This window comes from Loxodonta africana, chromosome 14 (assembly GCF_030014295.1).
Source record: "Loxodonta africana isolate mLoxAfr1 chromosome 14, mLoxAfr1.hap2, whole genome shotgun sequence".
Lineage (NCBI taxonomy): Eukaryota > Metazoa > Chordata > Mammalia > Proboscidea > Elephantidae > Loxodonta > Loxodonta africana.
In genome coordinates, this window is record NC_087355.1 from 73,174,324 (window position 1) to 73,201,190 (window position 26,867).

General features: G+C 44.3%; 1 protein-coding gene across 2 annotated transcripts in view; it reads left to right on the top strand.

Moving 5' to 3' along the window:
* The first annotated feature begins 2,243 nt into the window (after nt 1-2,243).
* The window catches only part of NTAQ1 (N-terminal glutamine amidase 1), a 40,701-nt gene continuing 16,077 nt past the window's right edge, over nt 2,244-26,867 (top strand). Inside the window, exons 1-6 of one of the 2 annotated variants that reach the window (XM_003408283.4) lie at nt 2,244-2,383; nt 10,873-10,972; nt 11,900-11,950; nt 16,798-16,946; nt 20,201-20,325; nt 25,295-26,225. In XM_003408283.4, coding sequence (XP_003408331.1) covers nt 2,295-2,383; nt 10,873-10,972; nt 11,900-11,950; nt 16,798-16,946; nt 20,201-20,325; nt 25,295-25,404 — 624 coding nt within the window. In that variant the 5' untranslated portion in view covers nt 2,244-2,294 and the 3' untranslated portion in view covers nt 25,405-26,225. Of the gene's footprint in view, nt 2,384-10,872; nt 10,973-11,899; nt 11,951-16,797; nt 16,947-20,200; nt 20,326-25,294; nt 26,226-26,867 lie in introns of those variants that run through there. The other variant, XM_023545973.2, reaches the window with a different exon arrangement.

Here is a 26,867-nt window from a genome sequence, read left to right on the forward strand (position 1 = left end):
TGCTATCTTTCCTTCCATACCAAAAAAACCCCAAACCCATTGCTGTGGAGTTGATTCCAACTCATAGCGACCCTACAGGACAGAGCAGAACTGCCAGGTAGGATTTCCAAGGAGGCTGGTGTATTGGAACTGCTGGCCTTTTCGTTAGCAGCCTAGCTCTTAACCACTGCGCCACAATGTTACCAATTGCCAATCTGACACAAAGGGTCCTTGCCTTTTCCTGAGTACCAATACACGCAAAAGACAAACTTTACCTTCGACAAGCTTTATTTTGCTTGAGTCAAGCAGAAGGAGTCAGCAGGGATCTAAGCCTCTCTAAAATACTGACTTGAAGAGGGAAGCAAAGCTAGGGCTTATATGGGTTCGGTGGAGACAGTGAAGTAACGAATATTTAGTGGGCTTCCTTCAAGGGGCAGATACTTCTCAGAATGCCGGCACATCTGGAATCCAAGATGGAATCCGCTGATGTTCAAGGTGGAGTCCTCTCAGCAGCTCTTGGCATCACTTACTATGGGATTATAGTGCAGGCGCACTGATCTTTGGCACTACATCACCATCTTTGGAGGGCTAAGGAAGGGTAAACAGTGGCCGCATTTTGTTCTTCTGAGCCTGTAAAGGGGGGAGGGACTAGAAAAACACTAAGAAGGAGAAAGTAGTTTACAGGTTGTTTCAGCCTTATCTCATGTTGACATGGTGTGGTTCCTATTTATCCAACCTCTAGATGGTAATCTTTTAACAGTGCTTTCCTTCTGCCAGCACAGTTAACCCTACCTGTCTCACCAAACCAAAAAAAAAAAAAAAAAAAAAAAACCAAACCCAGTGCATCGAGTTAATTCTGACGCATAGCAACCCTATAGGACAGGGTAGAACTGCCCCATAGAGTTTCCAAGGAGCTCCTGCCAGATTCAAACTGCCAACCCTTTGGGTAGCAACCCTAGCACTTAACCACTATGCCACCAGGGTTTCCCCTATCTCACCAGGGCTCCAATATTGGCAGCAAACAATCCAATAGATGTTCAATATCATGGGGTTGGCAACCAGTGTCACAAAACAATGTGTATTAATTGCTTAATGAGAAACTAATCTGCTCTATAAACCTTCATCTAACGTACAATTAAAAAAAAGAAACAAATACATGTTTAACACAAGGATTCCATGCGGACTGTTTAACTTTTTTTCTGTTTTTTTTTAACTTAATATATCAAGGTATCAATACGTCTTTCCAAGTCAGTATATACAGACTTCCTAATTAAAAAAAAATTAAGGTACAATATGGTTTGATTTGGGGTGATATCCCTCTCTAAAACTGTCCTTGATGTGGTAATATTTGGAATTCCTCCTTCTCTCTTCTCCCCCAGGCTCCCAGTGACTCTAGGCTGGAAGTCCTAAAGCTTAAATTTTCACACAAAGGTTCTCTTATTTCATTTGCACACGTCGAAAGTCTTTGGCGTCTCATACAGTTCTCCGAAGTTGGCAACCCCGTTCCCGGTTGGGGAAGGGTCTCAGACGCCTCCGGGAAACTCACAGCGAAGCGCCACCCAGGTTGCAGGTTTAGCAACTCCAAGCCTTCCCCTGCCGACTCCTCTCTTCAGCCGCCCGCTGGTGACCTCTCTCTGCCCAGGCATCCAGGACCCCCCGCGTTATGGTCCCTGGCAGCACGCCTGTCCCCGCTCAAGACCCCGCCCAGCAGGAACCCGCGCCGCCAGCTCCGCCCCTCTAGGAGTCCACCCTCCGGTCCGCTCTCCACCTAAACAGAGCAAGCACCGTCAGCATCGCCCCGGACTCCACCCACCGCTAACTCACGCCGCTCACCTCGTTCCGGATCCGCCCACCTCACCCCTGGCTCCACCCAGAAGGAACCAGCACTGTCCATCCTCCCCACCCTGAGCTCCGCCCACTGGCTCCACCACCCGGAAACTGCGCCCCCTGACTCCGCCCACCCACCCCTGACCTGCGCGCGCCGGGAACTTGCGCTGCTCTCCCCGCCCCGAGCTCTGGCCGCACAGCCCTGGGCTCCGCCCCCCTCACCCGGCTCCACCACTCGGAAGCTGCTCCGCCCACCCCGCCCCAGGCTCCGCGCGCCGAGAGGTTGGGCGGCTAGCCCTACCCAGGCCCTGCCCTGACCCCGCCCACTCGTCCTAGCCTTGACCGCTCCGCCCTGGACTCCGCCCACCCGGCCCCTGGTTCTCGCAACAAGAACGAGCGCAGGCTCCTCCCGTGGCTCCTCCCCGCGAGCCCTCTGGGTCGGTGCAGCTTGTCTGCCTGAGGCCCGGCCCCGGCCCCGGCCAGCCGTCATGGAAGGGGATGGTCCCTCTGCCGCCGCCTCGTGGTACCAGCCGGCCGGCCCCCCGCGGGACGCGTGTGTCTACAGCAGCTGCTATTGGTGAGGGGAGCGGGCGCAGGTCCCCGAATCTCCCAGCCTCAGCCGGGCTCGCCTCGTCCAGGCCCCTCCTCTGGAGCTCGGGGCCTCCACTGGCCGGTTTTCCTGTTTCGGGGAGGAGGGAGCGGGAACGGCAGCCCTTGCCGCTGGAGTACAGCGTGGGCAGTAGGATGAGGGGGATTGGTCAGGAATGGCAGAGTCGGTGGTGGTGCCTTACTTCTGGTTGGCGGTTTTTGGCTGGACTTAAGCAGATCCTAGTGGGAACAGGGAAGTTAGAGGCTGAGGGTGGAGCGCCGAGAACCCTTGCAAGCTACTGTGTGGCATCCTGTATGGTTTCAGATCGATGTGAGGGCCATTTTAAGAGTATAGAGGCACAGAGTTCAAAGCAATTTACCGAGGGTTACCAAGCTAATAGCAGCCAAGAATCCAGTCCATCCCCTCTTGCTCTAGAAACCATGGTCTTAACCACTGTGCTGTAACAATAATAACTGTTACACTTACATTGTACTTGCTACATGCCAAGCGTTGTTCTGGGTTGTTTATGTCGTCTAATTCTTTTGAGTCTCACTTGCAGGTAATGTTATTAAAACAAACAAACAAAGCAGTTGCCATTGAGTTGATTTCCCACTCTTGACCCCACATGTGTCAGGGTAGGACCGTGCTCCACAGGGGTTTCAATGGCTGACTTTTTCCAAGTAGTTTGAGGTACTGTTGTTACACCCATTTTTTAAAATGAGGACGTTGAAGTACAGAGGGGGACAAGTAATTTGCCTAAGGCCACCGTCTTAGTTATCCAGTTCTATAAAAGAAATACCACAAGTGGATAGCTTTAACAAAGAGAAATTTACTTCTTCACATTAAAGTAGGCTAAATGTCCAAATTCAGGGCATCAGCTCCAGCGGAGGGCTTTCTCTCTCTGTCGGCCTTCTCATTACTCTTCCCCCAGACTCGGAGCTTCTCTGTGCAGGGACCCTGGATCCAAACAACGCGCTCTGCTCCCAGCACTGCTTTCTTGGTGGTAGGAGGTGCCCTCTCTCTGCTCGCATCCTTTTCCTTTTTGTCTCTTGAGAGATAAAAGGTGGTGCAGGCCATATCCTGGGGAAACTCCTTTTATATTGAATCAGGCATGTGACCTCGGTAAGAGTGTTACAGTCCCACCCTAATCCTCTTTAATCTAAAGTTAAAATCACAGAATGGAGGACAACCACACAATATTGGGAGTCATGGCCTAACCAAGTCGACACATATATTTGGGGGACACAGTTCAATCCATGACATTCTTCATTTTGGTCCCCCAAAAATCACATCCTTGTAGCATGCAAAGCATGTTTATCCCATTATATCATAGCAAGTCTTAACTCCAAGTCCAGAATCCAAAAATTCCTCTTCATCTGTGAAATGTAGAATGCAAGTTATCTGCTGACAAAGGTACAATGGCAGAACAGGCACAAGCTAGACATTTCCATTACAAATGGGAGAAACTGGAGGAAAAGAAGGGATGACAGGCACCAAACAAGTCAGCAGAACACATTACATTAGCCCTAAAGTCTTTGAAAAAATCCTCTGTTCTCTGAGACCATTTACAAAATGGCTCCGCCCTCTAGACTCTAGGTATTGGCCACACTTTCTGGATCCTGAGGGGAGGCCCCTCTGCCCTGGGCTTCAGCTCCACCTTCCACGTCCACTGGGACAGCAACTCTGCTCCCTCAGCTTTAGGCACGCCATTCTCCTAGTCCATCTGAGTGGTGACTCCACCTTTAGAAACATCAGAGGCCATGGCTCCATCCTTTGAAATCCCAGAGGTCCTGGCCATATCTTTTGAGACTGAGGCAGCTTGGCTTCTTGTGTTCCTTGTCTGTTCAGCTTCTGCTTCCTGGTTTCTTGGCTTCTCGGCTCCTAGGGCCTCACGCCCACATCTGCCCTTCTGGGGCAAGTGTTCCAAAGCTCTGTAGCTCCACTGGTAAGTGCCCGGAGGCACCCCACTCCTCTAGGAAGGCTCTTGTGCACAGGCACTCAGCTCTCTCTCTCTGTTGGTCTGCTTCAGTGCCATCTTGCACTGGTCTCTTGGTTCTGCTGCTGCCAGGTCTCTGCTGCTGCTGGTTCTCTGCTGCAGCCACTTCCCTGCTGCTGCAGTTTCTTTGCTGCTGCTGATCCTCTTCTGCTGCTGCTCCTCTATTCATTCACAGTTTCAAAACTGCTTCCACATTTTAGGTATCCGTTAGAACAGCACCCCACTCCTGGTACCAAATTTTGTCTTAGTCATCTAGTGCTGCTATAACAGAAATGCCACAAGTGGTTGGGTTTAACAAACAAATTTATTTTCATCACAGTAAAGTAGGCTAAAAGTCCAAATTCAGGGTGTCAGCTCCAGGAGAAAGTTTTTCTTTCTGTCGGCCTTGTCATCAATCTTCCACCAGACTAGGAGCTTCTCTGCACAGGGACCCCGGGTCAAAAGGATGCACTCTGCTTCCGGCACTCCTTTCTTGGTGGTATGAGGTCACCTGCTCTCTACTTGCCTCCTTTTCCTTTATCGCTGGTAAGATAAAAGGTGGTGCAGGCCACATCCCAGGGAACTCCCTTTACATTGTATCAGGGATGTGATCTTAATAAGGGTGTTACAATCCCACCCTAATCCTCCTTAACATAAAATTACAACCACAAAATGGAGGATAACCACACTACTGGGAATCAATCCCATCCAAACTGATACACATTTTTTGGGGGCCATAATTCAATCCATGACAGCCACTTAGCTTGTGAATTTAGGAATGGGGATTTATAGGCAGAGCCTGGCTCTAGAGTGCTTGTACTTCATCCTAGTCCTAGGCCACCTATATGAAGCCCTGGTGGTTCAACGGTTAAGTGCTCAGCTGCTAACCGAAAGGCTGGGGATTCAAACCCACCCAGTGCTACCTTGGAAGAAAAGTCAAGGTGATCTGCTTCCATTAAGATTGCAGCCAAGAAAACCCTATAGGCAGTTCTACTCTGTAACTCATGGAGTTGCCATGATTCAGAATTGACTCCATGGCAACTAACAACAGGCCACCTCTGCAGCTGAAGCACCTTCCTTGGTCCTGTCAGTGGCACATCTACCTTTCCTTTTCCTCAGTAATGATTTACTCCCCGACCCCCCACACAAGAAACCTCGGGGCTCTAAAACTACCCACCCATCCACCTACCTTTAGCTGGTCACCAAGCCCGGGCCTCCAAGAGCTCAACATTTGTTCTGCTCTGACTAGGTGTGAAGCCTAGTGCCAAGTGCTTCCACCCATTTTCTTATTTAATCCTTAGAAGCAGCCTACGAGAGAGCTTCTGTTATTATCCTCTCATTTTGCTAATGAAAAAGGTGTGCCATTGACAGGCCGTTGTTTGCCCAAGTTCACACACCTGACAAATGGTAGTGCTGAAACTCTAACCTCTGTGATGCCAGAGCCCGTGCTTTTAACTGTTGCATGATATTTCTGCCTCTCTCATAAATCCTGTTAGTTCTTGTCCCTGATGTTCATTCATTGTTTTGTTCATTCGGCGAATGTTCATCAGGCACTTGGTGTGTGTGATGCACTATTCTAGGCACTGGGGCTAGAGCAGTGAGCAAAATAGACACGTTCCCTGGTAAGATCTCCTGGAACTTAACATTTTGGGGTTGAGGGAGAAGACGGAAACAAGCAAACCATGTTCAGGTGGTGTTAAGTGCGATGAGAAAAATAAAACAAGGCACAGGATACTGCCTCAGATACTATTTATATTAGGATCGTTAAGGAAGACATTGCTGGTAAGGTGATATTTGAACAGAGACCTGAAGAGAGAAGCAGTCAGGAGCTTTGTGAATATCTGGAGGGAAGTCATTCCAGGCACGCAGAACAGGAGGTGCAGAGGCCCTGAGGAGGAAGTGTGTGTGAGGATTCTAAGAACAGCAAGGAGGCTGGTGGAAGAGGGGTAGGAGATGGACATCTCTTCAATAGATTGTCTCCTTTTAGTTCCTTCAGCCGTAAGCCAGACCCTCCTCAGCTGCCGTGGAGACTGTTCCACTAGCTTTCTAGCAGCCTCTCTGCCTAGCTGTCCCCCATCCAGCCAAGTCTTTCTAACCTTAGGTGGCTTCACACTGCTCAGAGCAGTTCTGAATTTGAATGTGTCCAAGAATCACCTGGGAGCTTTGAAAACATGTAGATCTTAGGGTCCTACTGCAGAGGATCTGGGTGTTTAAGCAGCACAGTGGAGGAGTTGAGGCTGGTGGTCCATTGACCACATTTCAAGGAATACAGGCATAGACAATAAAGTCTGTCTCCTGAGCATAGCGAGCTCTCCAAGATCTGGTCACCATCTGTTCTTCCAAACTCATTTGAACCTGCCTTCTCTGCTCCCAGGGTTTCTCATCTGTGACACCATTGACATTTTGGGCTGATAGTTCCTTGTCATGGGACTGTCCTGTGTATTGTGGACATGTAGCAGCATCTCTGGCCTCTACTCACTAGGTACCAGTACCCAAGCAAACCCATTGTGGTTGAGTCAATTCTGACTCACAGCAACCCTGTAGGACAGAACTGAACTGCCCCATAGGGTTTCTAAGGCTGTAATCTTTATTGAAGTGGACTGCCACATCTTTCTCCCATGGAGCCACTGGCGAGTTCAAACCACCAACCTTTTGGTTGGCAGCTGGGTGCTCTAACCACTGCGGTGCCAGGGCTCCTTTAATGATAATAGTGGTAGCCAATTTTTGCATGGTCTTGTGTGGTTTACAAAGCACTCACAATTCTGTTTTAATTGTTTTGTATTTTTCAAACATTTATTGAGTACCTACTGTGTGCAGGGGCCCTCCTTCTCTGCATGCCTCTCTGTTCTCAGCTCATTGGTGGTAACTCCTGCAGTGTCTCAAACCTTCTGCTGTTTGCCAGCCTTTTCTGCTACCAAACTGTTGAGCTGACAGGTTGGAATGCTATTATCATCCTCCCCTTTTTTACATATTAAATAGGTGCCAGAATGCACCTTAAACCCAGGGCACCTTCTATCCTGACAGTGACTCCAGCCTTTCCAAGTATAATGCCTTTTTTTTTTTAAGCATTAAAAATTTCTTGAGACCCTCCTACATGATGTTAATTGTACTCTTGAAAAAAAATTGATGAATAGGGACTAAAAATTCAGTTACTCTTATGTTTAAATTTGTTTTTTATCGGTGTAATGTTTACATGGGTATGAAAAACAATAGGTGATCTGTGTTCCAGCCACAGTATGTGTTCAGTCTACAAACAGTGCTTGTGTTCCTGTGGGTTCATGAAGTCGTACATTAACTCTCTGCCTACCCTTGGGATGGAAAAACCACTGACCTGTATACCACCTCCATTTTCCACCTTCCTGAAAATCAGTGTCTTCCTCCTCTATGCTTTCTGCATACATTTTTTATGACCTTCAGTTGTTGATTTTTTTTTTCAGTTGTGTTTATTATTTATGGATTTGTATGTCTCCTCTCATCTCCTGTATGCTCTTAATTTATCAATGTCTCAGTTGTCTAGTGCTGCTATAACAGAAATGCCAGAAGTGGATGGCTTTAACAAACAGAAATTTAATCTCTCACAGTTCAGGAGGCTAGAAGTCTGAATTCAGTGTGCCAGCTCCAGGGGAAGGCTTGCTCTCTCTGTTGGCTCTGGGGGAAGGTCCATGTCAACAATCTTCCCCTGTGTCTATGAGTTTCTCAACACAGGGACCCTGGGTCCAAAGGACAAGCTTTGGTCTTGGCTCTTCTTTCTTGGCGGTAGGAGGTCCCTCTCCTCTTTGCCTGCTTCTCTCTTTTATATCTCAAAAGAGATTGACTCAAGATACAGCCTAATCCTGTAGATTGTATCCTGCCTTATTAACATAACTGCTCTAAACCTGCCTCATTAACATCATAGAGGTTTGGATTTGTAACACATAAGGTAATCACATTAGATCACAAAATGGAGGACAGTCGCATAATCCTGGGAATCATGGCCTAGCCAAGTTGACAGACATTTTTAGGGGACACAATTCAATCCATAACAATCGTATTCCCCAAACTGTTAGCATAGTGCTTTGTATAATAGGCTCTTGAAGCTGTTTGTAGTCAACTCCCCAAAACACCTGTAGGCTGGGCAGATAAATGTCTTCTCAAAATTTGTTCTTAGACTTAAAAAAACAAACAAGCTTTGCTACTACACGCTCCAGGTCCTTAGGTGGAGCAAACGATTTGTGCTTAATACTAACCTAAAGGTTGGCAGTTCGAACGCACCTGGCAGTGCCACGGAAGAAAGGCCTGACCATCTGCCTCCATAAAGATTACAGCCAAGAAAACCCTATGGAGCAGTTCTACCTGGACACACATGAGGCTGCCACAAGTTGGAATTGACTTAATGGCAACGGGTTTAGTTAGTTTGTTTTGTTTGGTTTACTACATGTTCCATGACATATTGAAGCTGTCAGTAGTTTTTGTTTCTCAATATTACATGCCATATTGAAGTAATCAATGGCAATCTCCTGTTATCACTACGGCCACCACTTTGTCCTTAAGGTTTTTAGGTATTTTTGGAGAAAATCAAAGCAACAGGAAGAAAATGCAGAAGCCCAACTTGAGTATTTTAAGCCTAGTTGTATCGAGCATTAAGATCAGGTAGACAAGACCAAGACTTGCGAATTGAAAGTGTATTTTTCCGTAAAATGGTGATAGTTCCCAGTGCTGTTCGTGCCCACTTCATATTCAGATAGCATGGTAGAGATGGTTGCAAGTTCGGCTTTGGCAGACGGAGTCGTGGGTTGTGTTTCAGAGCGTTGGTGTGACTCGTTTTGAGCAAAGGTGCTGTGTGACTCATTAGGAAAGGACAGGAACCCAGAGGCTGAGCTATAAATTCTGCCTGTGGCATCTGTGGTTGCCCCTGCACAGGAGTGTGGCTCCATCAGTGCTCAGTTTGTTGTCGTAGTATTTCTTTTTACCCAGGCGGGTTCTGATCACTGCTTCAAATAGCTAACCAAACCACCAAACCCATTGCTGTTGAGTGAGCTCTGGCTCATAGTGACCCTATAGGACAAAGTAGAACTGCCCCATAGGGTTTCCAAGGAGCGCCTGGTGGATTTGAACTGCTGGCATTCTGGTTAGCAGCTAAACTCTTAACCACTACACCACCAGAAAACCAAACCCAAACCCGTTGCCATCGAGTTGATTCCGACCCATAGTGACGCTATAGAACAGAGTAGAACTGCCCCATAAGGTTTCCACAGAGTGGCTGGTGGGTTTGAACTGCTGACCTTTTGGTTAGCAGCCTGAGGTTTCCTCAAATAGGTAGGGGCCTGTCCTGTAGAAGAGTGATCTGTCTGAGGCAGAGGCATACCAGCCAAACCGGCTGCTGTTGAGTTTGTTACGACTCACGGTGACCTCATGTGTGTCTGAGTAGAAGTGTGCTCCGTAGGGTTTTCAGTGGCTGATTTTTCAGAAGCAGATCGCCAGGGCTTTCTTCAGAGGTACCTCTGGGTGGACTCCAACCTCCAAGCTTTTGGTTAGCAGTCGAATATGTTAACTGTTTGCACCACCTGGGGACTCCGTAGAAAGGTGGATTTCAGTTCAGCGTGAAAAAGAACTTCTGTAAGCCAGAACCTCTGCCTTACCAGAGGTGCTCGAGGAATCCTACTCACAGGGGCTTCCTCCAAAAAAAAAATTCTGAACGTATCATGTGACTGCTGCTGACCCTCTCCAGCCAGGAGACCTCCTGCCCGAAACACCTTTTCCGCCCCACAGGGAATCAGTGTTAACTGAGATTTATTGTTTATAGTATAATGAAGTTACACCCATTTTACAGATGAGAAAAGTAGATACTCAGAGGGGTCAAGATGTTCAAAGCTTCTTACCTTGTGAGTGGCTGAATTGGAATTCTAGCTGTATCTCAAGCCTCCCTGGATCCAAAACTTAGAATGTTGACATAGCACTTTATCATTTGTAAAATGCCTATATACAGAGGCACTGCTGTGGGAGGTGAGCTCTGTGTCTGGAGAGGTATCCACACATAGTATAGGTTTGCTAGCAGCTTGTTTAAGACTTAGGAGAAATACAACCAGAATGCTCCTTACAAGCGAGGATGACAAAGCTTTGACTTCTTATTTTGCACACTTCATCAGGAAAGACAAATCGCTAGAGAAGGACATTATAGGTGGGAAAGTAAAGGATCATTGAAAACGAGGGAAACTCTCCGTGAGATGGATTGACATCATAGCCACAACGATGGACTCCAGCATACCAGCGATTGTGAAGATGGCACAGGACTGGGCAACGTTATACCCTGTTACACATAAGGTCGCCATGAGTTGGAGCCGACCCAACAACTAGCAACAGCAGTTTGCTGGGTTTTAGAGGAAATTTAGACCTTAACCAGTTATTAAATGATATTTAAGGTCTCTTCTGACTTTTCTGTGGCATCATCAAGCTTTTGCTCCAATTTGAAAGACACAGATCATTCTCTCTCGATGATATCGATTAAACAATTATTTTATTTCAGTGAAGAAAATATCTGGAAGCTCTGTGAATACATCAAAAACCACAACCAGTATCCTTTAGAAGAGTGTTACGCTGTCTTCATATCTAATGAGAGGAAGATGGTAAGTGGATGAGGGATTGCAGAAAGGAAACCAGAGATTTAGGATGCTGTCAGAGCTAATGCAGCATGGGTTTAGTACTGTTCTAAAGTGTGCCTTATAAAATACAGCAATAGTTTCAAGTTTGTTTTTGAATGAGATTTTTTTCCATACTGTTGAGTTGGAAGAGTTTAGTCCCTTATTTGTAGGTAAGGAAATACCTGATGGTATCTTTATACAAATTAAGTCCCTTTTTTTAGGTGTGAATTTAGAGTTTTTTAAATTGCTTAGATTAGAGCCACAGACCCTGAGGTTTGAAGTAAAGAATTCGTTGTCTCTGGAGTTTAAATAGAACTACAGTAAACTTGTAGGAAGTATTAAAAAATGTAAGCCCTTCATATTTCATAAGGCACTTTTGCAAGCATCTCATTAGATCCTGCTGGAAACTCTGTGAAGTAGGCAGGGCTTGGACACCCTTCTCTGTTTATAGATGAGGCTCAGGGAGTGCCATTGATTGCCAACATCAACCAATGCCAATACCCGTTGCTGTTGAGTGGATTCCAACTCATAGTGACCCTATAGGACAGAGTAGAACTGCTCCATAGGGCTTCCAAGGAGCAGCTGCTGACCCTTAGGTTAGCAGCGGAGCTCTTAACCACTGTGCCACCAGGGCTCCAACCAATGCCAGGTGCCGTGCATAATTTACTGGGAATGCAACACTTTAAGGCCCTTCTCACTCTCAAAAGAATGTCATAAAATTGATTTTTGCTGTTGTGCACTTTCATGGTTAAGGACACTTGGAAAGATTTGGATTTGTTCATTCATTTGGATTTTTTCTTTCACCTTGATCGTTGATTGCTTATAAATATTTCATTTTTCACTTACGTATTGACATAATTTAGTAATGGTTTAACCGAAGTTGTGGCTCATGAAAGTTATTGTATTTTCTAGATACCTATCTGGAAACAACAGGCGAGACCTGGAGATGGGCCTGTGATCTGGGTAAGATGGCCAGTTCAGAGCTTCCAGCATTAACACTTGCCCTCCCTGAGTGGTCTTTAAGCTTGGTAAACCAGAAGTGATGGGGCAGTAGAGAAGAGTTGTGATAATTATTAATAAATTGAGAATGGAAATTATTTGGTCTAAGGTAGAAGTGCTGACAGGAATAATTACGTTTACCTTTTTGTTTAGGAATTATTATGGGGATGATTTATGTGGCTGACGTGGTAGATATATCTGTGATTTCCTAGGCTCTTACCCAGACAGCACTTGAAGGAACTTTGGTGATATCTAGCCTAGCTGCTCATTGGAATGATGTGTTAAAAATAAAGATTTTTGATTTAGTAAATCTAGAGATGAGTTTACAGAGATATTGGCGGTTCAGCGGTAGAATTCTGGCCTCCACGCGGGAGTTCTAAGTTTGATTCCCGGCCAGTGCATCTCATGTACAGCCACCACCTGACTGCCAGTCGTGGTTTCCGAGTTGCCATGATGCTCATCTTCCAGGCAAGATGGACGAGGAGGAAAAGCCTGGTGATCTACTTCCAAAAATCAGCCAGTGAAAACCCCATAGATCACAGTGGTCTGATCTGCTACCAGTTGTGGGGATGGCACAGGACCAGGCAGTGTTTTGTTCTGTTGTGCGTGGGGTTGCCGTGAGTTGGGGGCCAACTCGACGGCACCTAACAACAACAATAGAGAGGGATTTAGGAATTAATATTCTTAGCAAACTCCTGAGCAAACATGACTGGCATTTGAAAAATTTGTATCTACTGCACTCTTTCATTTTCTCAGCGAAGAGACAAGCCCAGAAAGGCAGAGTGAGTAGCTCAGGGTCACAAAGGGTCACATAGCTGGTCAGTCACAGAACAGGTCTCAGACCCAGGTGGCCTTTCTAGTACACAGCTGTATGTCACTTTAATGTGTCCTCATTAAGAACTGAATTGCTTGCTCTAATAAACACCAAGAAAAAGTAAAAGAAACCCCATTAATGATAATGTAACAAACACCTAGTTTCTGGATATTGTTTACAGCCATATATTACTTGAATTGGAGCTCTGGTGACATAGTGGTTAAGAGCTTGGCTGCTAACCAAAAGGTCAGTAGTTCAAATCTACCAGCTGTGCCTTGGAAACCCTATGGGGCAGTTCTACTCTGTCCTGTAGGGTCGCCATGAGTTGAAACTGACGCGACGGCACCTAACAACAACAACAATTACTTGAATTAGTGTCTGTTGTTTATTTAACACGTTTATTGAATGCCGATTATACGGCAGGCACAAAACAGACAAAAATCCCTGGCCTCACGTTGCTCATGTTCCTCCTTTCTTCTCCAGCAGGTGATTTGTTGCTAACGTTAAAGTCTAAACCAAGCAGGGTTGAATTAGGAGCTGGGCCCTGGTGTCAGGTGGACTGGGTTTAAGTTCCAGCCCTCCCATTGTTTGCTGTGCGACCTGGGACCAGATATTTTCCTTCTCTCTTCGGTTTCTTCATCTGGGCAGTGGGTTGTGAGCCTTAAGTGAGATAATGCCTCTGAAGCATTATCCTGGTATGTGGTATGTAAGAAGTGCTTAGGAAGTGTTAGCTGTATTATCAGCCAAGCTCAATAACCCCTGCTGCAGGCTGTCTGGCCGCCCCAGAAGTCATCCTCCTTGCTGAGTTGCTCATGGTTTCCAGTCGTGGTCTTGCTTCCCGTCTTGCGGAAGCTTGCAGGGAAAGGACCTGTGGCCATGTCACCCTCATGCAACACCTCATGGCAGCTCAGGGCGGGAAATCCTGTGGCAAGAAGTCTCTTTTATCTCCTGGCAGATTTGTCTGCCTCGCTGTTGTGGGAAGTGGGCCTACAATAGGGTACATGCCACTGTGCCTCCAAGAGTAGGTCACTGTCTAGGTGGGTGTCCCGTCCCCAAGCCCAGACAGTCTTTTCCTGGCAGCTGGGCAGTCACTGAGAGTCATGTTCCACTCAACTCTGTATCCCAACTCCACATCGATGTTGTGGAGGCAATTTAGAGTCGAGGCCTGCTTCTCTGTAAGTTCGTCAGGCATCGGGTGTGTGGGAATATAGACCTGGACTGACTACAGAGTTGTGAATTTTTATTGTTTATTCCTGGAACGCTCTCCCCTTCAGGCAAGATTCGGTGATACATTCTCTTCCTTGGTGAAACCTTCCATAGAAGTTAGGCCTCCCGTCCCCTCACTTCCTTGATTCCTAGCTTCCAGGATTGGCTTTTTAAAGATCTGACATTTACATACATAATCTTATTAACTCTCCCAGTAACACTGTGAGGGGACGGGACCCCCCAGCCATGGGTGAGTGGAGGGCCTGAGATTTGAACCAGGCAGTGTGACTTCACAACACCTGCCCTGTGTGCTCGCCTGCCTCCTTTGGCATATACTTACCACACCGCCCCCGCAGCAGTGTCCGTGTGTTTCCCACCTGCTTCTCTGGAAACTCTCTGAGAGGAAGGATGTCATCTTTTTCATCTTCATATCTGCAGAAAAACAGCATGGTTTCCCACAAATAAAAGGGAATAGATACTTTAAAACAACAACAACAAACAGCTGCTGTAGTATGAGGTAGAAGGTATTCAGAGGAAAACAGACTTTGGATAAGGCAGAGGCTACATCTGGCAGTGTGGTTGGGGAAGATAAAAAGTGGACTCCTGGGGAGAAAGCCCTTGAGCCTGAGCTTGAGTGATGGGGTTTGGGGAGAGAGGTGGAGAAGTTGTGGCAGATGGAGGGACTAACAGGAGCCCAGTGGCAGGAAATGGGCTGTTGTAAGGGGAGCAACTCTCAGTTCGTTTATCTGGAGGGTAGGATGCATCAAGGAGAGGAAAGGGAGTGAGGGCGCATCGAGGAGAGGAGAGGGTGTGAGGGCGCATCGAGGAGAGGAGAGGGAGTGAGGGCGCATCGAGGAGAGGAGAGGGAGTGAGGGCGCATCGAGGAGAGGAGAGGGAGTGAGGGCGCATCGAGGAGAGGAGAGGGAGTGAGGGGCTGTTTGTGATGCTGTTGATGCTTTACTAAGATAGAGCCGGAGCTGAAGGCAGAGCCGGAGCTGAGGGAATCACTTTAGGCTCTGATGGTACAACATCTCTAGTTGTTTTTAGTGACCTTTTCCAGGGTTTTTGTGGGGGCTCAAATGAAATAACATTTGAGAAAGAGCTTTTTAAATTCCAAAGTACGCTAGAAATGTAAGTTGGTATTGCTGGTGTTGTTAGACAGGCATTTTTATTTTGCAGTGCTGGTGTCTGTGAAAGCAGTTTTCTTCTGAGGAGCTCAAGGCAGCAGATACCGCATTCCCGTCCCTTGATAAACCAAAAAAACCTGTTGCTGCTGAGTCGATTCTGACTGTGACTTATAGTGGCCCTATACTCACAGTGACCCTGTAGGACAGAGTAGAACTGCCTCATAGGGTTTCCAGGGAGCACTGGGGGATTCAAAGTTCAGGCCTTTTAGCAGCTGAGCTCTTAATCACTGCGCCCCCGGGGCTCCTGTCCCTTGATAACCTCCCTGAAATCCCTTTCAGCTGCAGCTGATGTCAGGCAGTGCTTGGTGTCTGGGAGTGAGAGTGAGAATTAACACACATGCTCGGCGTGGCTGCTTTTATTTTTTTAAACATTTTTTTTCTTCCAATTACAAAAATAGTACATATGTGTAACAAGTTCAGACAATACAGACGTGCAATAAACAAGACATTGAGGCCCTCTTCCCCCTTTCCAGGCTAACCCCAGGAAATCCCTTTTTTAAAAAATAGTTTGGAGGATACTCTTGGGGACATTTTTCTGCGCGTTCATGCGTGTCCTCATGTATACAGGGCTTTTAAAAAATAGTATATAAGACATATTCTAATATTTGCTTTTTCCATTCAACTGTATAACATGGACGTTTTTCTGTTTTTCACATAAATTTACCTAATTATTTTAGCAGCTGCATAATACTCCGTTATATGGCTGTATCATAGTTTATTAACCATTCTCCTCTCCACGGGCTTTGGGTTGTTTCTGAATTTTCACTATTATAAACAGCGCTGCCGAGGTCATCATTGTATATGTATTACCTTTACACGCGTACACATGTTTTTCTGTAGGGTAGCTTCCTAGAGGTAAGATTGCTGGGTCAAAGGATCTTTGTTTAATGTATCTGAGCATTTCCATTATTTGTTTCATCATTCCTTGTCATAGACATTTAGTCTATCGTCAGGGTTTTGTGTTTGCTTTTTTTTTTTTTTAATTTTGCTGTTATATTGTCATTGTTGTTGTGTGCTGTGGAGCTGATTCCGACTCATAGCGACCCTATAGGACAGAGTAGAACTGCCCTACAGGGTTTCCAGGGTTTATGGAAGCAGACTGCCGCATCTTTCTCCTGCAGAGGAGTTGGTGGATTCAAACTGCCAGCCTTTCGGTTAGCAGCCGAGCGCTTAACCATTGCACCACTAGGGCTCCTTTTTGGTGTTATAAGGAAGGCTGTATTAGTCTTGTATCTGATTTTGATAATATATATGACATTACTGAGCGTAGTGATCGTTTAGTGGTAGAATTTGCTCCTTCCTTGTGAGACACCTGGGTTCGATTCCTGGCCAGTACACCTCAAGTGCAGCCACCACCTGTCTGTCATTGGAGGCTTGCTTGTTGCTATGACGATGAACAGGTTTCAGCGAAGCCTCCAGACTAAGACAGACTAGGAAGAAAGGCCTGACGATCTACTTCTGAGAACCAGCCAGTGAAAACCCTGTGGAGCACAGTGATCCAATCCCATTGTACACGGGAGCTAACAGCAATAGCATCATTACTGTAAACCTGTATTTCACCATCACAAAATAAGTTGTTTAACTTCAGCAACTTTTACTTCTAGGATTACCATGTTGTTCTGCTTCATGTCTCAAGTGGAGGACAGAGCTTCATTTACGATCTCGATACTGTCTTGCCATTTCCCTGCCCCTTTGACATTTATGTGGAGGGTGCCTTTAAGTCAGACGATGACGTTCATCCACAGTTTACAAGGTGAGGACACTCAGAGTGGGTTTGCTCACTTTTTGAAGATTTTGGCAGCTGTGCAGAGCTTTTTTTGCATTCGTTTTTTACAGATCACTTGTCTTTGCGTTACCGCGGAGTTGATATGGTACACAGAAAATTCAGAATGTTTTAAAGTTTTAAGGGTTATCCATCCTATAAGAGGTTGGCAGTCATTTAAAAATTGTGTGATGAGATTGATCACAAACATTTTCTTTCAGGCATGTTGGCATTTCCCTCATATTCTTGTTTGTGGGGGAATGCCCCGTGCTGCCAGATTTGAGAGGGCTTGGTGACAGCACCTGAATATTAAGCCCTTTGCCACGTCTGTGGAGCCCTGGTGGTGCAGTGGTTAAGAGCTCGGCTGCTAACCAATAAGTCGGCAGTTCGAATCCACCAGCTGCTCCTTGGAAACCCTATGAGGCAGTTCTATTCTGTCCCTGTAGGGTCACTATGAGTCGGAATTGACTCGAGGGCAACAGGTTTAGTTTTTGGTACCCCATCTGCAACTGAGGTAAATAAAGGTGACCAGATATATTTTTGTCCCTTTATAGTTTAGAGCCTAGGAAGTTTTTATATGTTTCTTAGATCTTCTACTATATAACGTATTGTTACATGTAACAATATTTATTATATAACATATATATTATATAATTACCATTACATGATAGATACAAATAAATGTAATATATATAACGTATAATATATAAAGTATGTTTTCGGAATATATTTGTATAATATGTAAAGTGTTATTACACAATACGATATGCTTTGTGAAGCATACATATTATGTTATATATTAACTAATTTATATATACACACACAGACATATATGCTGCTTTGGGAAGAGCTCCGTATTTTAGTGTTTCTAATTAGGTTTATTTTTACAGCATTTCATTCAGTCCTAAAAATCTGCCATGTGCTTTACAGATTACATTGCCAGCTAGATGCTGTTCTGGGCCCTTGAGTAGGGTAATGTGAATATTCTCCACTGCTAACAATTAGAGGTGGTAGGCCATGATGGAGGGCGTATGTGTGTCTCTGTGCTTTCTTAGCCTCCTAATTATTTCCTTGTTTTCTCTGCAAAGGAGGGGTGGGAACTGAATGGCAATAGATTTACATGAATTGTTAAGACCTGGTTTGAGGAAACCAGATTGAAGCAGAGGAAACTGAGATGAACAGCTTTACAGACTTGTCCGAAAGACTCAGTTCCAGCAGCAGCTGCCTATGGTTCAGTTTTTCAGGACATTCCCTGAGCCTCAGGCTGAGTTTACCAAGTTTGTCCCCTTTCTTTCTAAGCCTTTTGCCACCTCCTGTCCCCACGTACCCCATGAGCTCTAGCTCTCACTGTGTTACAGAAAAAACTGGCTAATTTGACCTGAGTTTGAGGATGAGTGTTGCATAAACAGGCATGTTACAGTGCCTCATGGGGAGATGACAGGCAAATACTTGTTGGTTGTACGTTGATCTTTTTAGGTGAGAACTGCTTGCAGGTGTAATCATGATCCGTAGTGGCTGCTTTGAGTCCCTTATCAAGTATTGTTGCTCATGTCTGCCATGTACAGTTCACATTTGACATTACGTTTAACACTGTGATTGACGAAGCCCAATTAGATGGTGTTGTTGTTGTTAGGTGTTTTCGAGTCAATTCCGACTCATAGTAATCCCATGTGACAGAGTAGAACTGCCCCATAGGGTCTTCTTGGCTTTATTTATTTATTTTTTTTATATCTTTATAGAAGCGGATCACCAGGTCTTTCACCCATGGAGCTGCTGGGTGGGTTTGAACTGCTGCCCTTTCAATTAGCAGCGAAGTTCTTCACTGTTGTGCCATCAGGAAGATTACAGCCTAGAAAATCCTATGGGGCAGTTTTACTCTATCACATGGGATTGCTATGAGCCAAAATCAACTTGATGGCACCTAACAACAAAAGTATCAGATTGTAAATAGGAGAGGAAAAAACCCCAAAGGCCATAGGAATAAAACATGAAAATTAAAATCTAATTGCCTTATACCAAAAAACGAAGTTGAAAAGCTTGGGTAATGGATCCCTAGTGGAACATACAGTAGCTGGCAGGAGCAGGAACATGGAGGCTCATTCCAGGAGGCCGTCACCTGGAAGGCCAGATGGCTGAAAGCAGATGTGCGGTTGACGTAGAAGAAGAGAAGGCTGTGTCAAGGGTCCAAGTAAAGTGCCGTGAACTCTGGTAGGGTGGACATTTGTGGGGCAAGAGAGCAGTTGGGCCACCACATCACTTTCTTACTTTGAACTCTTTTCTTTGGATGGGAAAATCAAGCACCTACAAAGATACAGTAACGACGCTGCATATCCAGCTTCAATTGTTAGTAACGCCTGGCTAGTTTTTGTTTCTTCTATAATCTAAACCACTGTCCCCAGCTCCTCCCTATTACTTTGAAGCAAATCCCAGGTGTCTTACCATTTCATTTGTAAATACTTCATATGTATTTTTTAAAAGTAAGGCCTGTTTTTTTGCAACATAGCCACAATTCTATTACCACACCAACAAGTGAGCAAAATTCCTCACTATCATTAGCTAACCAGACTGAATCACTTCTTACGTCTTCAGTTAACAAAAAGGGAATTTTGCGTCAATTTAAATTCTCTGAAACTGAAAACTGAATTGAGAAAAACGGATTTGTTGGTAGAAGAATATTAATAATGTTAATAACAATGTTTATTAAGCGCTTAGTATATGCCAGGCACTATCTTAAATACTTTACATGAGTCACAGTAGTTCATTTTCACAGCAGCCGTTGGGTTAGTTACTCTCAATAAGTCCATTTTGTAGAGAAGGAAATTGAGTCACAGAGAGCTTAAAAATTTGTCTCATCTGGTAAGTGGAATCCCTTATACAGTTTAACTGTACAACTAACTCCTGCCTATAGTTGCTTGTTTTTAGTGTGTCTGTCTCAGGTTGATTTTTATTGTCATTGCTGGTTGTTGGATTTAAGATATATTTCAATTAAATTTACTAGAAATGGGTGGGATGGGAGATGGGGCAAACTGGCAGAGTATACATTTCAAACCCCTTAATTTCATAGAGCCAAGGATTTCCGTGGGTATCTTCCATGGCTTCTTTAACAGGTAATAAAGCCACAGAATTATTTGTGTATTACTATTAGAACATAAATACACACATAGATAATGAGCGCATAGAAGCATTGAGTTAGAATTTCAAACGTGACATTTCCTTAATCTAAATGTATGTTGATTCGTCGGCAGGAAATTGAGAGTGATCCGTGCAGATTCATATTTGAAACACTTTGCTTCTGACCGTTCTCACATGAAAGATTCCAGTGGGAACTGGAGAGAGCCACCCCCTCCATATCCCTGCATTGAAACTGGAGGTGAGCCAATGATGCCGTCCCAGAGGGTAATGGTCATGGTACAAGTCAACGTGTTCTCGTGCATAAGGACAAGAGTCGGGTTATTCTTTGGATAAAACTCCCTGAGTGGTAAGGAAGTAAGAGGGAGTGCTAGTTCTGTGATTTTATTCAATTCAGAAATTGAGGCACAGAGAACAGGACTGGCAGGCATGACTTACAGAAAAGGTGTTTAGGAGTGGAGCTACGATACTTGCAAGCTGCTGGAACATTGGATATACCTACTACCGGTAATGGTTTAGTGGTAAAATTCTCACCTTCTATGCGGGAGACCCGGGTTCATTTCCTGGCCAGTGCACTTCGGTTATAGCCACCACCTGTCTGTCACTGGAGGCTTGTGTGTTACCATGACGCTGAACAGGTTTCAGCAGAGCGTCCAGACTAAGACGGACTAGGAAGAAAGGCCTGGCAGTTTACTTCTGAAAATCAGCCAGTGAAAACCCTATGGATAACAGTGGTCTGATCCGCAACCAATCATAAGATGACACAAGACCTGGAAGCATTTTGTTCTGTTGTGCAAAGGGGTTGCCATGTTTTAGGGGCCAACTTGATGGCAACTGACAACCACCACCACTGGGACGCTTTACTTTAGAATTCCTGCATGTTTGTGTCATTTCACAGTAGGACTCATAGCACCTTGCTATGGTAGGGTCTCGTGGTGAAAAAAATTGCCCGTGCATCCTTATGGTGTGTGAAATGTCGTTTCACTGGCTCTGTAATAAAATCTGCATTACAGGGAGATGAGTGCTAGCAGAGTTTATGTACCACTCATCTCATCTAAGTGCTTTTCGGCATCAGTCCAATTTATAATTTCCTGAGATTTAAGAAGATAAAGGGTTCCTCACCCCATTGCTACCGCTTGGCATTCATACGAGTTTGAAACATTATTTATGGTTGTTAGTAATTCACAGCCTTGCTATTTGCTGGTGAGATCATCCCATCACATGGATAATACTGTCGGCGAAAGTGCCCTGTAAGCTGAGCAACATGCCAGAAAAATAGGGGAGTCGTATTAGTATTTCAGTAAGGAGGAAAGTAAAAAATATATTTGCCATATTTGAAGGCAGTTCACATTAAAAGAAGATTCAAACTCTTACATTTGAGGCTGTCTGTGAAAAGCTCTCCTAATGGAATTGCTTGTTGGTCTACCAGCCTGCTTCTCAACCTCAGCGTTAGAATTGGGGTAGCCCCGAGGTTAAGGGAGGACTTCATGGGTCTACCTCTGTCTCAGGTTGCTAGTGTTGTCATAACAGACATACCACAAGAGGGTAGCTTTAAAGCATGGAGTTTTATTTTCTCATTGTTTTGGAGGCCAAAAGGCCAAATCAAGGTCTCGGTTTCTGTGGGCCTCTCTCCTCATTTCTTGTGTCTCCTGGCAATCCTTGGCAATCCTTTGCTTGTAGATGGGTCTTCACACAGTGTCTGTCTTCCCCATGCGTGTATGCCTGATTTATATTCTGCCCTTTTTCTAGAACCCACCCTACTCCCACACAACCTCATTAATGTAACACAAAATCCTCATCCCAAACAGGGTCATATTTACAGGGACAGGGGTTTGGGCTTCAACATAACTTTTTGGGGGCCACGATCCCTAACTACCTCTTAGTCTCAGGCAACCTGTAGTCTAGTTCTTTTGTTGCATATCTAGATTCGTTGGCCTTCTGAATTAACTAATATGCTGTTTATCCCATCCAGTGCATTTTTTTCATTTTTACATAATTAATTTTTTTCTTTACTAGAGATGTCATTGGGCTTATTTATTATCTTCCATTTTTCTCCTCATCACGTTCATTTTTACCCTACCTTTCTGAACATAGGAAGCACGTTTATATAATAGCTGTTCTATGGTCCTTGTCTGCTAGTTCTGTTATCTGTGCTGTTTTAGGTCTGTTGCTGCTGTTCGATTTTTTTTTCTCCTGGTATGGGCCCTACCTTCCTGCTTCTTTGTGTGATTTGTAATATTTGATGGGATGCTGGACTTGTAAGTTTTATACCGTGGTTGCTAGATTTTGAGGCATTTTAAAAAATAGCATTAGATTTTGTCCTGGTATACAATTAAATCACTTGGACTCAGTTGGATTCTTTTGAGGCTTGCTTTTCAGCTTTTTTAGTGTGACTTCAGAACAGCCTTTAATATAGTGCTGATTTAGCCTGTACTTTGTCACGGCCCTTCTGAGGACCTCCCAAATCTCCATGTATTACAAGTTCTCTCCTCTGGTTGGTGGGAACGTGAATTAGTCCTAGCCCCATGGAACTTGGGTGAAAATTATTAGCCCTACAACTTTCTGGTGATTCTTTCCGCAGCCTCATCAAGTGTCAATGTATTTAAAGGAAGGTTGGTACTTAGCCAACAACCCAGAGCTCTGGAACCTGTCTCTCTGCAGCCCCCTTCTCTCCTGTGCTCTGCCACTAAACCCTAGCTGCCTTGGCCTTCCTGAATGTCCATCTCTGTCTCCTCAGCTCTGGGAGGCTGTATGCTGTTTGTACGTTTCCTGCGCTGTGCCTCCAGCCAGGGAGCCGGAAGGGTCCTTGGGCTCCCCTCGGCTGTTGTGTTTTCTCAGGAATCATGGTCACATGCTGCCTGTTGCCAATGTCTGGAAACATTTGCTGCATATGTTTCACCAGTTTTCCAGCAATTTATGGTGGGAGTGCCATTCTTGTAACAGTTTTTGCATGGGCAGAAGCAGAAATCTGTATATACTTTAAAAAAAAGTTTTAATTTAAGTCGTTTTCAAAACTAGACAGAATAGTATATTAGCCCTTCAACAGTTACCATCTCACAGCCAGTCTTGGTTCATTTAAATCCCACCCTCTTTCTCCCCTCTTATATTACTTTGAAGCAAATTGTGGCTATTACATCATTTTAACTCCTAATTTTTCAGTATTATCTCTAAAATATCAGGATTTTTAAAAATAAAATATGACTATAATACCCCTGTCACATCTAAAAACGTATAGCTGTCATTCCTGAAAATCCGGAAACAGTGTAACAATAATTCCTGAAAACTCTGCAATTCCCTATCTAGTCAGTGGTCAAGTGGAGTTATCTCATGAAGTCAAAACCTTGTTTCATCCAGTTTGTTTGAGTCAGAGGCCAAATAAAGTCCATGTGTTGTTCCTGGTTGACATGTGTCTTAAGTCTTTTTAAATATATAAATCCCTTGTCCAGCTACTTTTTTTCCTCGTAACTTATTTATTGAAGAAACCAGGTAATTTGTCCCGTAGAATTTCCCACAGTCTGGATTTTGCTGATCGTGTCTCTATTGTTGCCTCTGAATTTCCTGTAAACTGGCCGCAGAATCCAATCAATTGGCAGTTTGATTAGTCGTGTGTTTTTTTCATTTAACTTTTTATTTTGAAATAATTTTAGAGTTAAGCAGAAAATTTGCTGAACCAGTACAGAGTTCCTGTATACCCTTCACTCAGATTGCCCTAATGTTAAAGCCTACATAACCATAGTATGATCCCTGAAACCAGGGCGTTTATAGAATACAGTAATATTGTGTTGTCGTGGGGTGCTGTTTGGTTGGTTCCAACTCATAACGACCCTGTGTACAACAGAACAAAACATGGCTGGTCCTGTGCCATCCTCACAATGGTTGTTATGCTCGAGCCCATTGTTGCAGCCACTGTCAGTCCATCTAATTGAGCGTCTTCCTCTTCTTCATTGGCCCTCTACTTTATCAAGCATGATGTCCTTCTCCAGGGACTGAACTTCCTGATAACGTGTCCAAGCTATGTGAGATGAAGTCTCACCATCCTTGTTTCTAAGGAGCACTCTGGCTGTATTTCTTCTGAGACAGATTTGTTTGTTCTTCTAGAAGTTTATGGTATGCTCAATATTCTTTGCCAACAGCTGCTCCTTGGAAACCCTATGGGGCAGTTCTGCCCTGTCCTGTAGGGTCGCTATGAGTTGGAATTGATTCGATGGCAACAGGCATTGATATAATACTATTAAGTAATTTTAGATCTTAAGGTCCCTAGGTGGCGCAAATGGTTTGCGACTGACTGCTAACCTAAAGGTTGGTGGTTTGAACCCACCTAGCAGTACCGTCCACTCGACGGCACTGGGTTTCTGTAGAAGAAAAGGCTTGGTGTCGTTCTGTTAAGATTACAGTCAAGAAAACCCTATAGTGCAGTTCTACTCTGTAACACGTGGGGTCCATGAGTCAGGATTCACTCAATGGTAACTAACAACTGACAACAATTTTAGAGCTTATGTAAATTAAAAAAAAATTTTTTTTTATTGTGCTTTAAGTGAAAGTTTACAAATCAAGTCAGCCTCTCACACAAAAACTTATATACACCTTGCTACATACTCCCAGTTGCTCTCCCCCTGATGAGACAGCCTGTTCCCTCCCTCTATTCTCTCTTTTTGTATCCATTTCGCCAGCTTCTAACCCCACTACCGTCTCATCTCCCCTCCAGGGAGGAGATGCCAACATAGTCTCCAGTGTCCACCTGATCCAACAAGCTCACTCCTCACCAGCATCCCTCTCCAACCCACTGTCCAGACCAATCCATGTCTGAAGAGTTGGCTTCGGGAATGGTTCCTGTAGAGCTTATTGAAATTTTCCAATTTACTTTTTCTGGTCAAACTCAGGATCCCATATTGCATTTATTTGTCATGTCTCCTCAGTCTCCTCCAATCTGGGACAATTCTTTTTTTTTTTTTTTTTCATCTTTCACAACCTTTACACTATTGAAGAGTACAGTTATTTTATAGAGTGCTTCTCAGTTTCAGCTTGTGTGATGTTTTGTCACGATTAGATTGAAGTTAGGCATTTGGGGCAAGAATACCACAGAAGTGATACTGTGTACCCTTATCCATTTGCATGATTTTCCCTCCCTTTGGCCTTTTGCATTGTTTTATTAGTGTCTGTTAAACCAAAGTTGTGTTTTCAGTAGAAATTTTTTTCATGTATTTTTCTAGACTCCAAAATGAACCTGAATGATTTTATCAGCATGAATCCTGAGGTGGGATGGGGAACTGTCTACACGCTGTCGGAATTTGTCCGTCGGTTTGGCAGTGAACACTCCTGAACTTGACATCAGGATCGGGAGCCGTGGAGAAATTCTAGGACGCAAACTATCCATTCTTCCGTTTAGGGGAGAGCAAGCATTATGGTACAGTTGGCTTAGAATTATGTTTTCCTTTTTTTAATTCAGTTGAGTTAAAACTTGAGTGAACACAAATATAACTTAACTAAATTAAAAAAAATTTTTTTTTGATATGTCAAGCTGTAACTTGGTATAGCATATAGCATGTAATTGCTATTCCTATGAATTACTTGTTAAAACATGTGACGCCTATGCCAGTGGTTGCTCTTGTGACAGAGGAGTGGACTTGGAGCCAGCATTTTGTGACTGTTCTTTGAGTTTCTCATCTCGCCAGCTACACTGGACTTTCCTTGTGGGCGGGCCCATGGCCCATCGCTCTGTGACTCTCTGATGCCTATAAAAGGCGCCCGTAACATGTTTGCTGGTGACTGTGCTGCTGCTTGAAGACGGATAATATTGTGAGCTGAATCAGCAATAATTATTAGTCTATTCAGACTGTTACGTTCTTAAAAAAGATTACGGCCCTCTAGGGCTTGAGTGTTATATGGCCTATTTGTATATGTTCTTAAATACAATTGATTTAAAAATAATTTTGTCTTCAAGATTTTGCTTCACTCTTGACGATTTGAAATATCCCAGAATGTCTCAATTGTCGAGGGGAACTGTTGCTTTAAGATATACTTATCACATCTGCCTTCTTGACCATGTTTTGGAAATTTGGCTTTAATTGTTTTATTCCAAATAAAAGATGTTTAGTATTAAACTGGCATATAGCACTACCTCTTGTTCATGTTTGCGTGGCTCTACTTGTAAAAATGAGCGATTTCTTATAGCAAGGATGTCCAAGCTTTAGATCTTAGATGAGTTTTCTACTTATTAAGAAACTTTCATTTAATACGAATCCTGTGCCTTGTGGTGTGGAGGGTCCAACAACAACCGTTTACTCAAGAATCTATCAGCTAAGGAAATACTACTTGTCCAGTTGGTTTAGCTGATCAGGAAGATTCTGGAAGAAAGTGAATGACCTTCTGGTAAGAGGAATGCAAATACAATCTCTTGTTATTTTATAATTTAGAGCTAAATATAGACCCTCTACTGAGATATCTTCATTTAGTTTCAGATGGCCGTTTGAAGAGTATGTGGCTAAAATGAAGAAGATAAACTCTGGCAGGCTGTACCACGGAAATACTTTGTCCTAAGCAGAAAGTTTCAGAGGGACCACAGGATTGTGATCTGTTTTACAAATTGCATTTCTGGAGTATTTTGCCAATTTTATGAGCAGGTTTCCTGTCTGGTATTCAAAAAGTGTGTCTAGTACAGACAAATCTGACAGCATGTGGAGGTTTGATATCCCCACTCACCCAGTCGTGAAATTGAAAAACCCACTACTTTGAACCAGTGGAGGGAGCCAGGTTTTATTGTTTTAAGCCTGTGAAAACATCCAG